Here is a 12,364-nt window from a genome sequence, read left to right on the forward strand (position 1 = left end):
ATTGTCTATGTTTGGTTGTATGAGGGATCGATCATTAAAAGAATACAATATTCAAAAGCTAAGAATGTCACAGTGGTTGAAAGAGCGCGGCCATACTCGAAAGTGCTTGCCTCACCCCTTTGTTTGAGAACCGTTACTTAACTAAGTATATGTAGGGTTGTAGCGATCGTCATGTTAGTAAACTGATTTCTAACAGCCACTCTCCAGTTATTGTGATGTTCCTTAATCTTTCCAGGGGAATGCAGCTTCCTCCTCAAAGCCATTTCCAACGGAGCTGTGTCACTTGATATCTAGCTTTCCTTTCTTTACTTTATCCAACAGCCAAAGCACCTGATGAGGGAGGGGCAATGCTTAAAACACTAGACTCGTAGACGGAATGAGCAGGTTTATAACAGCTACCTGAAGAAATCACCTCATGCCTTTTTCGCTTTACCCATCATGTTACATAATGTTTTAATGACTTGGTTCAAATGGCTCTGAGCACTATGGGACTCAACTTCTGAGGTCATTAGTCCCCTAGAACTTAGAACTAGTTAAACCTAACTAACCTAAGGACATCACATACATCCATGCCCGAGGCAGGATTCGAACCTGCGACCGTAGCGGTCTCGCGGTTCTAGACTGCAGCGCCTAGAACCGCACGGCCCCTTCGGCCGGCAATGTTTTAATGCTTCGGCATTAATAACAATCGAAGGCTATTCGAAAAGTAGGGAACAGTCGGTCGCGAAATGGAAACCACAATGAAAGTCCGGTGAAGCTTTGCACAGATGTGTTGGGCACTGTCTCTAGTACGCCCGTAGATAGCGTCACGACGCTATTGTCAGTTTTGGGCATACAGTGAGTACTTAAAGATAATTAGAAAACAATGTCTGCCGCCAAGTACTGGTACATGTTGAGGGATTTCGTCTGATTTGATGTAACCCCACATAACGTAACTGTCATGCATTTCCTTCTTAGTGACGCTTCTCAGTTGCATACTGCAGAGACGATAAGAACGCTCCTGCAACGTTTACGGTGGGATGTGTTTGATCACTCGCCATAGACTCAGGTGCAAAAGTCATGGGATATCTCCTAATATCGTGTCGGACCACCTTTTGCCCAGGGTAGTTCAGCAACTCGACGTGGCATAGACTCAAGAAATCGTTGGAAGTCTCCTGCAGAAATATTGAGCAATGATGCGTCTATAGTCGTCCATAACTGCGAAAGTGTTGGAGTGCAGGATTTTGTGTACGAACTGACCTCTCGATTGTGTCCCGTCTCCGGTGATCTGGGCGGCCAGATCATTCGCTCGAACTGTTCAGAATATTCTTCAAAGCAATCAAAAAATTGTGCCCCATTGATATGGCGCACTGTCATCCATAAAAATTTCATCGTTGTTGTTTGGAAATATGACGTGCATGAATGGCTGCAAATGGTCACCAAGTAGCCGAACATAACCATTTCCAGTCAATGATCGTGTCAGTTGGACCAGAGGACCGAGTCATAACACGTAAACACAGCTCGTATCATTATGAAGCCACTACCAGCTTGCACACTGCCTTGTTGACAACTTAGGTCAATGGCTTCGTGGAATCTGCTCCACACTCGAACCCTACCATTAGCTCCCGCCTCGGTCGTCTGCTGCCATAGCCAACCACATTTAGACGCAGTGTCCTAACAGATATGCTGGTCGTACGTCCCACATTGATTTATGTGGTTATTTCACGCTGTGTTGCTTGTCTGTACGCGCAGACAACTCACACATACGTCGCTGCTGCCGGTCGTTAAGTGAAGGCATTCGGCCGCTGCGTTGTACGTGGTGAGCTAATCAGTGGAAACGCGTCAATGGTCCGACGAGTCAACGTTTTCGCTATTTCCGACATCGGACCGGGTTTACGTCTGGAGAACACCAAAAGAAGCCTACAATCCTGAGTGCTTGATTCTAACGGTTAAGCATGGAGGTGGAAGTGTGATGGTGTGGGCAGCCATATCATGGTATTCTGCTGATCCCATCATTACTCTCAAAGGCCTTGTTACAGCCAACGATTATGTGAAAATTTTAGGTGATCAGATGCACCCCAATGATTCAAATGTTGTTTCCCAACAATGATGCCATATTTCGGGACGTAATGCACCCATCCACACAGCCAGGACAGTACAATCGTGGTATGAGGAGCATGAAACTGAACTGTAGCGTCTTCCCTGGCCAGCACAGTCCCGGTTTTGAACACTATCGAACCTTAGCGGGCGGTATTGGAATGCAGACTGCGGAGCAGCTTTCCGCCTCCCTCGTCACTACGAGAGTTAGAAGAGGTTGTAATCGAAGAGTGGCATAACATTCCACTGGAGGCTATACAATCATTATATGCCAGTATTCCAAGAAGAATCTCAGCTGTATTACGGGCAATAATAAACCATTCCCAAGTAAGTACAGGTGTGCCGGACCGGCTAGCCACGCAGTCTCACGCGCTGCTTTCCCAGCAGGAAGGCGTGCCGGTTCCCGGCACGAATCCGCCCGGCGAATTAGTGTCGAGGTACTGTGTGCTGGCCAGCCTGTGGATGGTTTTTAAGGCTGTTTTCCATCTACCTCGGCGAATGCAGGCTGGTTCCGCTAATTCCATCTCATTTACACTGCGTGGGCGATTGCTGCACAAACACTGGCTCCACACATGCTTACACCATAATTACTCTACCACGCAAATATTTGGGGTTACACTCGTCTGGTATGAGAGGTTCCCGGCGAGACGGGGGGAGGGGGGGGGGGGTTCCGCTGGTGGCCGAACCGTACAATAGCCCTGGGTTCGGTGGGGGGGGGGGGGGGGGGCACACAATACACAAGTACAGGAGTTCACATTATTTTGCCTATCCCCTGTAAATGCGAGGGAATAGTCACAGTTCAACGATTACCAGGCAGACCTCATATACTGATGAACGGAGACTGTCGAGCATTGACGGGGGAAGTTGGAAAAAAAAGGCCATGACCTCAGTGGAAGGAATCACTTGTGTGTTCCACAGTGCCATCAGCAGTCTGCACAATTACTTTACGTAAGGAGTTAAAATATGGGATACAATGGACAAGCAGCTCTTCATAAGCCACAAATTACTGTAGTCAATGGCAAGTGACACTTGAGGTGATGTAAAGAGTGACACCACTGGACAGTAGATGACTGGAAACTAATAATTTGCAATGATGAATCGCGGTATACCCAGTGACAGTCTGATGGAAGGGTTGGATTTTGGCGAATGTGTGGAGAACGTTACATGCTGTCATGTCTAGTGCCAACACTGAAGTACAGATGAGCTTGTGTTATAGTATGAGCGTGTTTTTCGTGGTTACAGTGTAGTCCCCTTATTGCACTTAAGAAAACGCTAAATGTCCAAGGATACGAACACATTTTGCAGCAATGGTTCAAATGGCTGTGAGCACTATGGGACTCAACTGCTGAGGTCATTAGTCCCCTAGAACTTAGAACTAGTTAAACCTAACTAACCTAAGGACATCACAAACATCCATGCCCGAGGCAGGATTCGAACCTGCGACCGTAGCGGTCTTGCGGTTCCAGACTGCAGCGCCTTTAACCGCACGGCCACTTCGGCCGGCTTGCAGCAATGTGTGAACTGCGCACAGTAGAGGAACAGCTCGGAGAGCTGATTGTATCAGATGCACTCTGTCATTAAACTGATCTGTGAAGCAATGGTTTGTGAACAAGAATATTCCTAAAATGGACTGGCCTGTCCAGTGTCCTGACCTGAGCCGAGTGGAACACCTTTGGGCTGAGTCAGAAGGTCGACTTCGCTTCAGACCTCAGCGTCAACCTTACTACCCTGTCTGTTTTCGGCTCTTGAGAGAGGTGGGGTGCTATTCCTCCACAAACATTCAGATGCCCCAATGGAAGTGTCCCCAACAAAGTTCAAGCCGTCATAGATACGAATTGTCGACTCACCGTATATTAATGTCCACTATATGTGTCTGGCTACTTTGCATCCGAAGGAAAATTCAAACTTGCGACTCCCCTTTACGTAGCAGCGACGCTACCACGCGACCACGGAGGTCAGCTACCGAAAAATGTTTCTCAGTATTCTTATCTCGTGGAAATCATTCACAATGGTTTTGTTAACTACCTTTTGGAGAATCAAGTCGATATTACTTTCACAACCGTCATCTCTCCCCACAGTTACGTTAAATGACGATAATAGTTTCGCAACCACCCCAGATGCTGCTGGACTAATTTCTGTAATAAAGCAGATCTTAACCGTATGAAGAAGTGAACTAGCTACGACTTTTAAAGAACAGCAACAAAAGCATAAAAAGCAACTCTATGCGAGTGTTATAGTCATACACTATGTGATCAAAAACATTCGGACACCCCCAAAAACATAGGGTTTCCGTATTTGGTGCATTGTGCTGCCACCTGCTGCCAATTACTCCATATCAGCGACCTCAGTGGTCATTATACGTCGTGAGAGAGCAGAATGGGGCGCTCCGCGGAATTCACGGACTTCGAACGTGGCCAGATGACTGAGTGTCACTTGTGTCATACGTCTGCACGCGAGATTTCCACACCCCTAAACATCCCTAGGTCCACTGTTTCCGATGTGATAGTGAAGTGGAAACGTGAGGGGACACGTACAGCACAAAGGCGCACAGACCGGCCTCGTCTGTTGACTGACAGAGACCGCCGACGGATGAAGAGGGTCGTAATGAGTAATAGGCAGACATTTATCCAGACCATCACATAGGACTTCCAAACTGCGTCAGGATCCACTGCAAGTACTATGATAGGCGGGAGGCGAGAAAACTTAGATTTCATGGTCGAGCGGCTGCTCATAAGCCACACATCACGCCGGTATATGCGAAACGACACCTCGCTTGGTGTAAGGAGGGTAAACATTGGTCGATTGATCAGTGAAAGAACTTTGTGTGGAGTGAAGAATCACGGTACACTATGAGGCGATCCGATGGCAGGGCATGGGTATGGCGAATGCCCAGTGAAGGTCATGTGCCAGCGTGTGTAGTGCCAACAGTAAAATGCGGAGGCGGTGATTCCTGTAATAGATTGGCCTGCACAGAGTCCTGACCTGAGTCCTATAAAACACTTTTGGGATGTTTTGGAATGCCGATTTCATGCCAGGCCTCACTGACCGACATCGATACCTCTCCTCCGGGCAGCACTCCGTGAAGAATGGGCTGCCATTCCCCAAGAAACCTTCCAGCACCTGATTGAACGTATGCCTGCGAGATTGGAAGCTGTCATCAAGGCTAAGGGTGTTCCAACATCATATGGAATTCAAGCATTACCGATGGAGGGCGCCACGTACTTGTAAGTCATTTTCAGCCCGGTGTCCGGATACTTTTGATCACATAGTGTATCTAATACTGCAGCGTACAATCGCGGAGTTCAATTTAAATCCATAATGGCTTAAGAGTAATGAACTGTAATGCATGGCGACGGCAATGCAGCTTGAAAGTTGCGCAACTTGATGAGACGTACACAGACGGGTAGAGGAGAGATATAGCTGTATAGCAGGTATGTAATAGCGGACGTGACCGAAGCGGTAAATCATTATTGCAGAGACTGGACAACGGAGTCTTACCGTTTCTCTTGCCGTAGCGACTTCCGAGTGCGAACGACTCGGGCTGAGCGACGGCTTGGACGCCTCCCGTCAGCTGGCGCCCACCTGCACCCACAACCACACACACCATTACGAACCACATTCCATGCCGCACAGCACCATCAGAGCTGAGTTCCGCTGCCATTCTCCTTACATGTATTGCGTTGGTATAAACCTAATTATAAGTTCCGCGTTCTGTATCACAGTTTTATTAGAATGTACCAGTAGCAAAAATTTGTCAGCCTACCGCGGACCAAACATCACCCATATCACTCACTGTCCATATCGTACTGTTGAACATAGGAAGTATGTAAGAATGTCGTACTTTAAACTCTCTCTGGGTAAATGACGTTAAGAACTCCAGGAAGACAATGGATTACACAAATTATTTGAAATGTGCTACTCACGGCAAACGATATAATCAAAACTAAAACAATTATAGGGGAACTCGGGGCAGAACGGGACAGCAGGGCACAATGGGAAATTGCTCTTTTCTAGACTGGACAGTGTTGCAACCTGTTGTATGGGCATGTAATTATTTCTCCGAATGGAAGGGAAGTGAGGGCAGCCATTTTGATTTAGTTTGAAGTGCGAGATCTAAGTGAGCTGTTGTCCGTCACGTTACCGCTTGCGTTGTTCTAACGTTTGGTGAATTTCAACGCCAGGTAAGCTGTTAATTGTTAATTGTATACCCTAAAATGACACATTCCCTTAAAGTGCATGGCATTTGTTATACTTTAGTTATTTAATGCGTTTAAATACGTCAGTTATTACACTCCATAAAAGTTGTTAATCTCAAAAGTGCTCTTGGGGCGGAACGGGACGGGGCAGAATGGGATAGTGTCCCGTTCTGCCCTGTCATATTTTGATGCAAATAGAAATCAAACCGAGCCTGGATGTTCATCTATGCCAGACTCTCACAACCAGTTATGTTCGCCGAACGACTCAGCTTTCCAGATATCGCCCAAGGCTGTCATTCCAATCCCACTAATCTATCAAAATACTCGGCGGACTACAAGACGAAAAGGAAAAACCGTCGTATTAACAGATTCTCCTTATAAGAAGGAACTGCAGAATGCTTTCGCACCTAAAGTAGGCCTACAAAAAGGAGGAGGGTGCACAAATATAAACAATGTCAGGACAGAGACGTCAGGTGCAACGCAACTTAAGGCAAAAATAGCAAACTGTATACCCAAAAAAACCAAAACAGAGGACATCAAAGACCTTAAGGAAAATAAAAGGAAGAAGATGATGGAGAAGAGAGAATCAGAGAGAGAAGATGCTGAGTGTCTCTACTGTGGGGACTTCGTTTCTAATGAGGGCTGGGTCGCATGCCAGAGTGGGCACACAATTCATGTGCTGGCATAGACAGTGAAGATGAAGAGGAAATACTGATTTGTGACTACTGTCGAAAGGACTAGTAGTTAGTGGTTTGGTGGTTATTAAGCATTCTCCATTTTTCAGAATGACATTAAAATATTTTCTTATTTTGAAGAATGACTTTTTAATTGTTTAAATTACACATTCCTTAGTCTGAATTGCCTGTTATACAACATTTTGTCATAGTTTAATACGATATTCGTAATTCAAATTCAACGTTTATGCAATAATTTAACAAAAAATACCCTTCTACCATTCTGCCCCGTGGGTGGGGCGGAACGGGAAATGTGCAAGACTTTCTTTGCAAAATTGTAAAAAATGCTAAATGTGTTGTTTTAAGTGATTTTAAAATAAGGTACATTAGGTTACACTACAAGGTGTTTTTTTATCACTTTAAGAACTGTTTCCCTGTGTTCCCTTATTTTAAATAAATTGTTAAACATTAAGTATCCCGTTCCGCCCCGAGTTCCCCTATACACTGACGGAAAAAAAATCACGACACCAAAAAATAATTAATACAGAGTGATAGAGTGATAATATTTCGGGAATATATTTGCCTAGATAGTATGTTCAAGTGATTGACATTGCAAGATCACATATTAGCGCAAGCGTGAGATAAGCCATTGCAAAAGTGAAATGCTCGTTCGTCAATAATCAGTGTAACCACTACAATGTCGAATGCAAGCATGGAAACGTGCATGCATTTTGCTGTACAGGTGCCGAATGTCAGTTTGTGGGATGGATTTCCATGCCTGTTGCACTCGGTACGTCAGTACAGGGACGGTTAATGCTGTCTGCGGATGACGCTGGAATTGTCGCATCTGATGACGTCCCATATGTGCTCGATTGGAGACAGATTTCGTGATTGAGCAGGCCAAGGCAACATGTCGACACACTATAGAGCATGTTGGGTTACAACAGCGATATGTGTGCGATATTTGTCCTGTTACAAAACACCCCTGGAACGCTGTTCATGAATGGTAGCACAACAGGTCGAATCACCAGATTGTCGTACCATTTTGCAGTCACAGTGCGTGGGACAGCCACGGGAGGGCTCCTGCTGTCATACGAAATCGCATCCCAGACTCGACGTGTGGGTCCAGTGTGTCTATCACGCAGACAGGTTAGTTGTAGGTTCTCAGGTGGCTTCCTTCCAATCGACATACGGCCATTACTGGCACCGAGACAGAAATACCTTTCATCAGAAAACGCTACAGACCTCCACTCTGCCCTCCAATGAGCTCTCGCTTCACTCCACTGCAGTCCCAAGTGGTGGTGGTTTGGGATTAGTGGAATACACGCTACAGGGCGTCTAGCTCGGAGCTGTCCTCGAGGTAACCGATTTGTAACAGTTTGTTGTGTCACTGTGTTGCCAACTGGTGCTCAGACCGCTGCTGCAGATGCAGTACGATGCCTCAGAGCCATACGCCGAACACGATGGTCTTCCCTTTCGGTAGTGCCACGCGGCCGTCCAGAGTCCAGTCTTCTTGCGACCGTACATTCTTGTGACCGCCAGTGCCAGAAATCATGTACTGTGGCTACATTGCTGATAAGTCTTTCTGCAGTACAGCAAATGGAACATCGAGCTTCTTGTAGCGCCGTTAAAACACAGTGTGGCGTTGATAATGGCCTCTTTGTGACTTGAAAGGAATTCATGACCAACATCAACTCTCCACGTTCAATCCAAAAGACATCTAACGCACATTACCGTTTCAGCGTGTGTTTAAAGCAGACCTGATTTGCATAGTGGCGCTGCTAACGCCACTCTTACGCGACTGGTACGAAATTTCAATACACATCATCTTTCAGATGTAGAAACACGCCTACCAACTTTCGTTAATGTCGCACAACTCCTGTTACAATTTTTCTGTCACTGTATTTACTTATAAAAGTCATTGTACGTATGTAAGTATGAATGTACGTTGCACATTTCCTAAATCACAGTAACGATATCAGTCAATCTTGGTAAACGTATCACTTACAATATGTAAAGAAGCACTGTTGGGGTAAAAGGACATACTTCTTGTAGAGGTAGGAGTGAAGAAATGGGTGAAAAAAAGAGTAATACAGAAGCGTAACCCAGGAAGTGTGGAGTGATTTCTACCAAATTTCATATACACACATCAAAAAATGTTTTGCATCGCCCTGGTTCCCAGAACTCCTGAAGATAGACGTTGACAGTGAATACTGTATCACAGACACAATTCCTTTGACTGTTCAGAGATGTCACTAAACCCGCCCAGAGATTTAAACAACCATGCACGAGCAGCGCCTATTAGACGGAGGGGGTCCGACAGCCGATCAGTTCTAGTCATTCCACCAGGAACGAGGTACACGGCTCGTGTTGTCTGTAGTTCAACCATGCCTAGACCGTCAATACCGCGGTTCGATCACGTCCGCATTGTTACTTTGTGCTAGGAAGGGCTTTGAACAGGGGAAGTGTCCAGTCATCTCGGAGTGAACCACAGCGACGTTTTTCGGACATGGAGGAGATACAGAGAGACAGAAACTGTCGATGACATGCTTCGCTCAGGCCACCCAAGGGCTACTACTGCAGTGGATGACCGCTACCTACGGGTTATGGCTAGGAGGAACCCTAACAGCAACGCTACGATTTGAATAATGCTTTTTGTGCAGACACAGGACTTCGTGTTACGACTCAATCTGCGCGCAATAGGCTGCATGATGCGCAACTTCACTCCCGACGTCCATGGCTAGGTGCATTTTTGCAACCTCGATACAATGCAGCGCGGTACAGTGGGGCCCAACGACATGCGGAATGGACCGCTCAGGATTGGCGTCACATTCTCTTCACCGATGATTGTCGCGTATGCCTTCAACCAGACAATCGTTGGAGTCGTGTTTGGAGGCAACCCGGTCAGGCTGAACGCCTTACACACGCTGTCCATGGACTGCAGCAAGCTGGAGATTCCATGTTGTTTTGGGGTGGCATAATTTGGGCCATGTACGCCGCTGGTGGTCGTGGAAGGCACCGTAACGGCTGTACGATACGTGAATCCCATCCTCCAGCCGATAGTGCAACCATATCGGCAGCATATTGGCGAGGCATTCGTCTTCATGGATAACAATTCGCGATCACATTGTGCACTTCTTGTGAATGACTGCCTTGAGGATAACGACATCGCTCGACTAGAGTGGCCAGCATGTTCTCCAGGCATGAACCCTATCTAACATGCCTGGGGTAGATTGAAAATGGCTGTTTAAGGACGACGTGACCCACCAACCACTCTGAGAGATCTACGCCGAATCGCCGTTGAGGAGTGGGACAATCTGGACCATTAGTGCCTTGATGAACTTGTGGATAGTATGCCACGACGAATATAGGCATGCATCAACGCAAGAGGACGTGCTACTGGGTATTAGAGGTACCGGTGTGAGCAGAAATCTGGGCCACCAGCTCTGAAGGTCTCGCTTTATGGTGGTACAACATGCAATGTGTGGTTTTCACGAGCGATAAAAAGGGCGGAAATGATGTTTATGTTGATCTCTATTCCAATTTTCTGTACAGGTTCCGGAACTCTCAGAACCGAGGTGATGCAAGACTTTTTTTGATGTGTGTATAACTTTACACTGAAATGAATACCCCTAGCAGCACACAGGCGTTGATATAAGTCAACGGGGACAGTTGAAAATGTGTGCCCCGACCGGGACTCGAACCCGGAATCTCTTGCTTACATGACAAACGCTCTATCCATGTGAGTCACCGAGGACACAGAGGATAGTGCGACTGCAGGGACTTATCTCTGGCACGTCTCCAGTGAGACCCACATTGCCACATTGACAACTTATTGTTCCGCACTATATTCATAGTGCCCCTGCCCATTATACCCATTACTCGCGGCTTTACTGCCGATTCCCGTAAGAGTTCAGGCTCTGTTTGTGCATTCGCACAGAACAAGATGGTCAAATGGCCGGTGAGCCTTAATTATATATATATATATATATATATATATATATATATATATATATATATATATAATCATTTCTATTATCTGTATAAATATAAGGGGATATAAGCTTCCGTTTGAGGGCGTTGCTGCAGCGTATATGCAACGTAGCGTGACTCCGTTGCGGGTATATAAGAACCAGCATGCTGACACGGGATTAGTGTGGCATATATCTATCTGTGTGTGTGTGTGTTTGAATGCAGTATGTACTGTATATTATGTAAGAAATTAGTTGTAGTGTTGCATTGTACTGAATTAATACCTTCTTCGTGCTTTGTAAAGTTTTGAAGAAAGCTTTTTCAATCAACAAAATTGTACATAAATGTCATTTTAGAAAAAAAGTCTATTATGATGAAGAACCATTGTATCTGACGTACGGATAAATTACGCAGGTGTTTCTAATTTGCAAAAAATAAAATTTTACTACCTTCAAAAGTTATGTTGAAATCCAGTAATGTTTGTGGGAGTTTGAATCTTCCCTGAAGACAAATTATTCAGTGAGCTTGACTGATACTGCGCCAGGAGCTTAAATAACTTCAACGAATAGCTGCATAGTGCCAACAGCCTTGCCGCAGTGGTAACACCGTTTCCCGTCAGGTCACCGAAGTTTAGCGGTGTCGGGCGTGGCTAGCACATTGGTGGGTGACGGTCCGAATCTGCGAAGCGCTATTGGCAATCAGTGTATTCAGCCCCTTGTCAGGCCAATTGAGGAGCTACTTGATTGAGAAGTGCGGTTCGGGTCACTAAAGCTCACAGCGATCGGGAGCGCGGTGTGCTGACCACATGCCCCTCCATACCCGCATCAAGTGACGACACGGAGCTCGGTCGATATTGTTGTGCCTTCCGAGGCCTGATTGGATGGAGGGAGATACCTGTATACTGCCACGTAAACAGAATGCCACTTGAAAGCATTTAAAAAGTTCTCCATCGATTAGATCGATTAGAAACAGTGTCTGTTTATTTGCATATTCAACTAGCCTTTACCCGCGGCTTCGCTCGCAAATCAGTAGTAATATTATGATGAATAAATATCGGAGAAGCACAGCTCACGATGATCGTCTCCTCTGCTGTTCCATCGCACGAAGTCAGCTGTTTTAAGTTTAACGTTTTTATGTCTGGCATTACAGCTCTAGCGCGAATACATTTATTTCAGTGCAGTTTCTTTTAATATATCTGAAAGCCAATGTAGTCAGAATTGTCGGTACATGTGTCTGATGGAAGTTTGTTCAGCCGTTTACAGGTAATCTGTTACATAAAGTAAAGAGTTTTCTAGCCGCAACACGCTGCCTAATAAATATATGGTACATAACTGGATGTCATACTAAAACATAGATCTCAAAAACATCTGCCCAAGTCAGCGAGAACTTATGTTCATCTTTTACGGTTCACCCAAAACCACCATTTTTGTCATTCGGATTCGCTAC

General features: G+C 45.8%; 1 protein-coding gene across 2 annotated transcripts in view; it reads right to left on the minus strand.

Moving 5' to 3' along the window:
- The window catches only part of LOC126471007 (uncharacterized), a 131,832-nt gene that overhangs the window by 64,284 nt on the left and 55,184 nt on the right, over nucleotides 1-12,364 (minus strand). For both annotated transcript variants that reach the window (XR_007586288.1, XM_050099061.1), the window contains exon 3: nucleotides 5,575-5,658. Coding sequence is in view for 1 of the 2 variants with exons in the window: in XM_050099061.1 (XP_049955018.1) it covers nucleotides 5,575-5,658 (84 nt within the window). In the remaining variant the exon portion in view is untranslated. The remainder of the gene's footprint in view (nucleotides 1-5,574; nucleotides 5,659-12,364) is intronic.

The sequence above is a fragment of the Schistocerca serialis genome, chromosome 3 (genome assembly GCF_023864345.2).
Source record: "Schistocerca serialis cubense isolate TAMUIC-IGC-003099 chromosome 3, iqSchSeri2.2, whole genome shotgun sequence".
Classification (NCBI taxonomy): Eukaryota; Metazoa; Arthropoda; class Insecta; order Orthoptera; family Acrididae; genus Schistocerca; species Schistocerca serialis.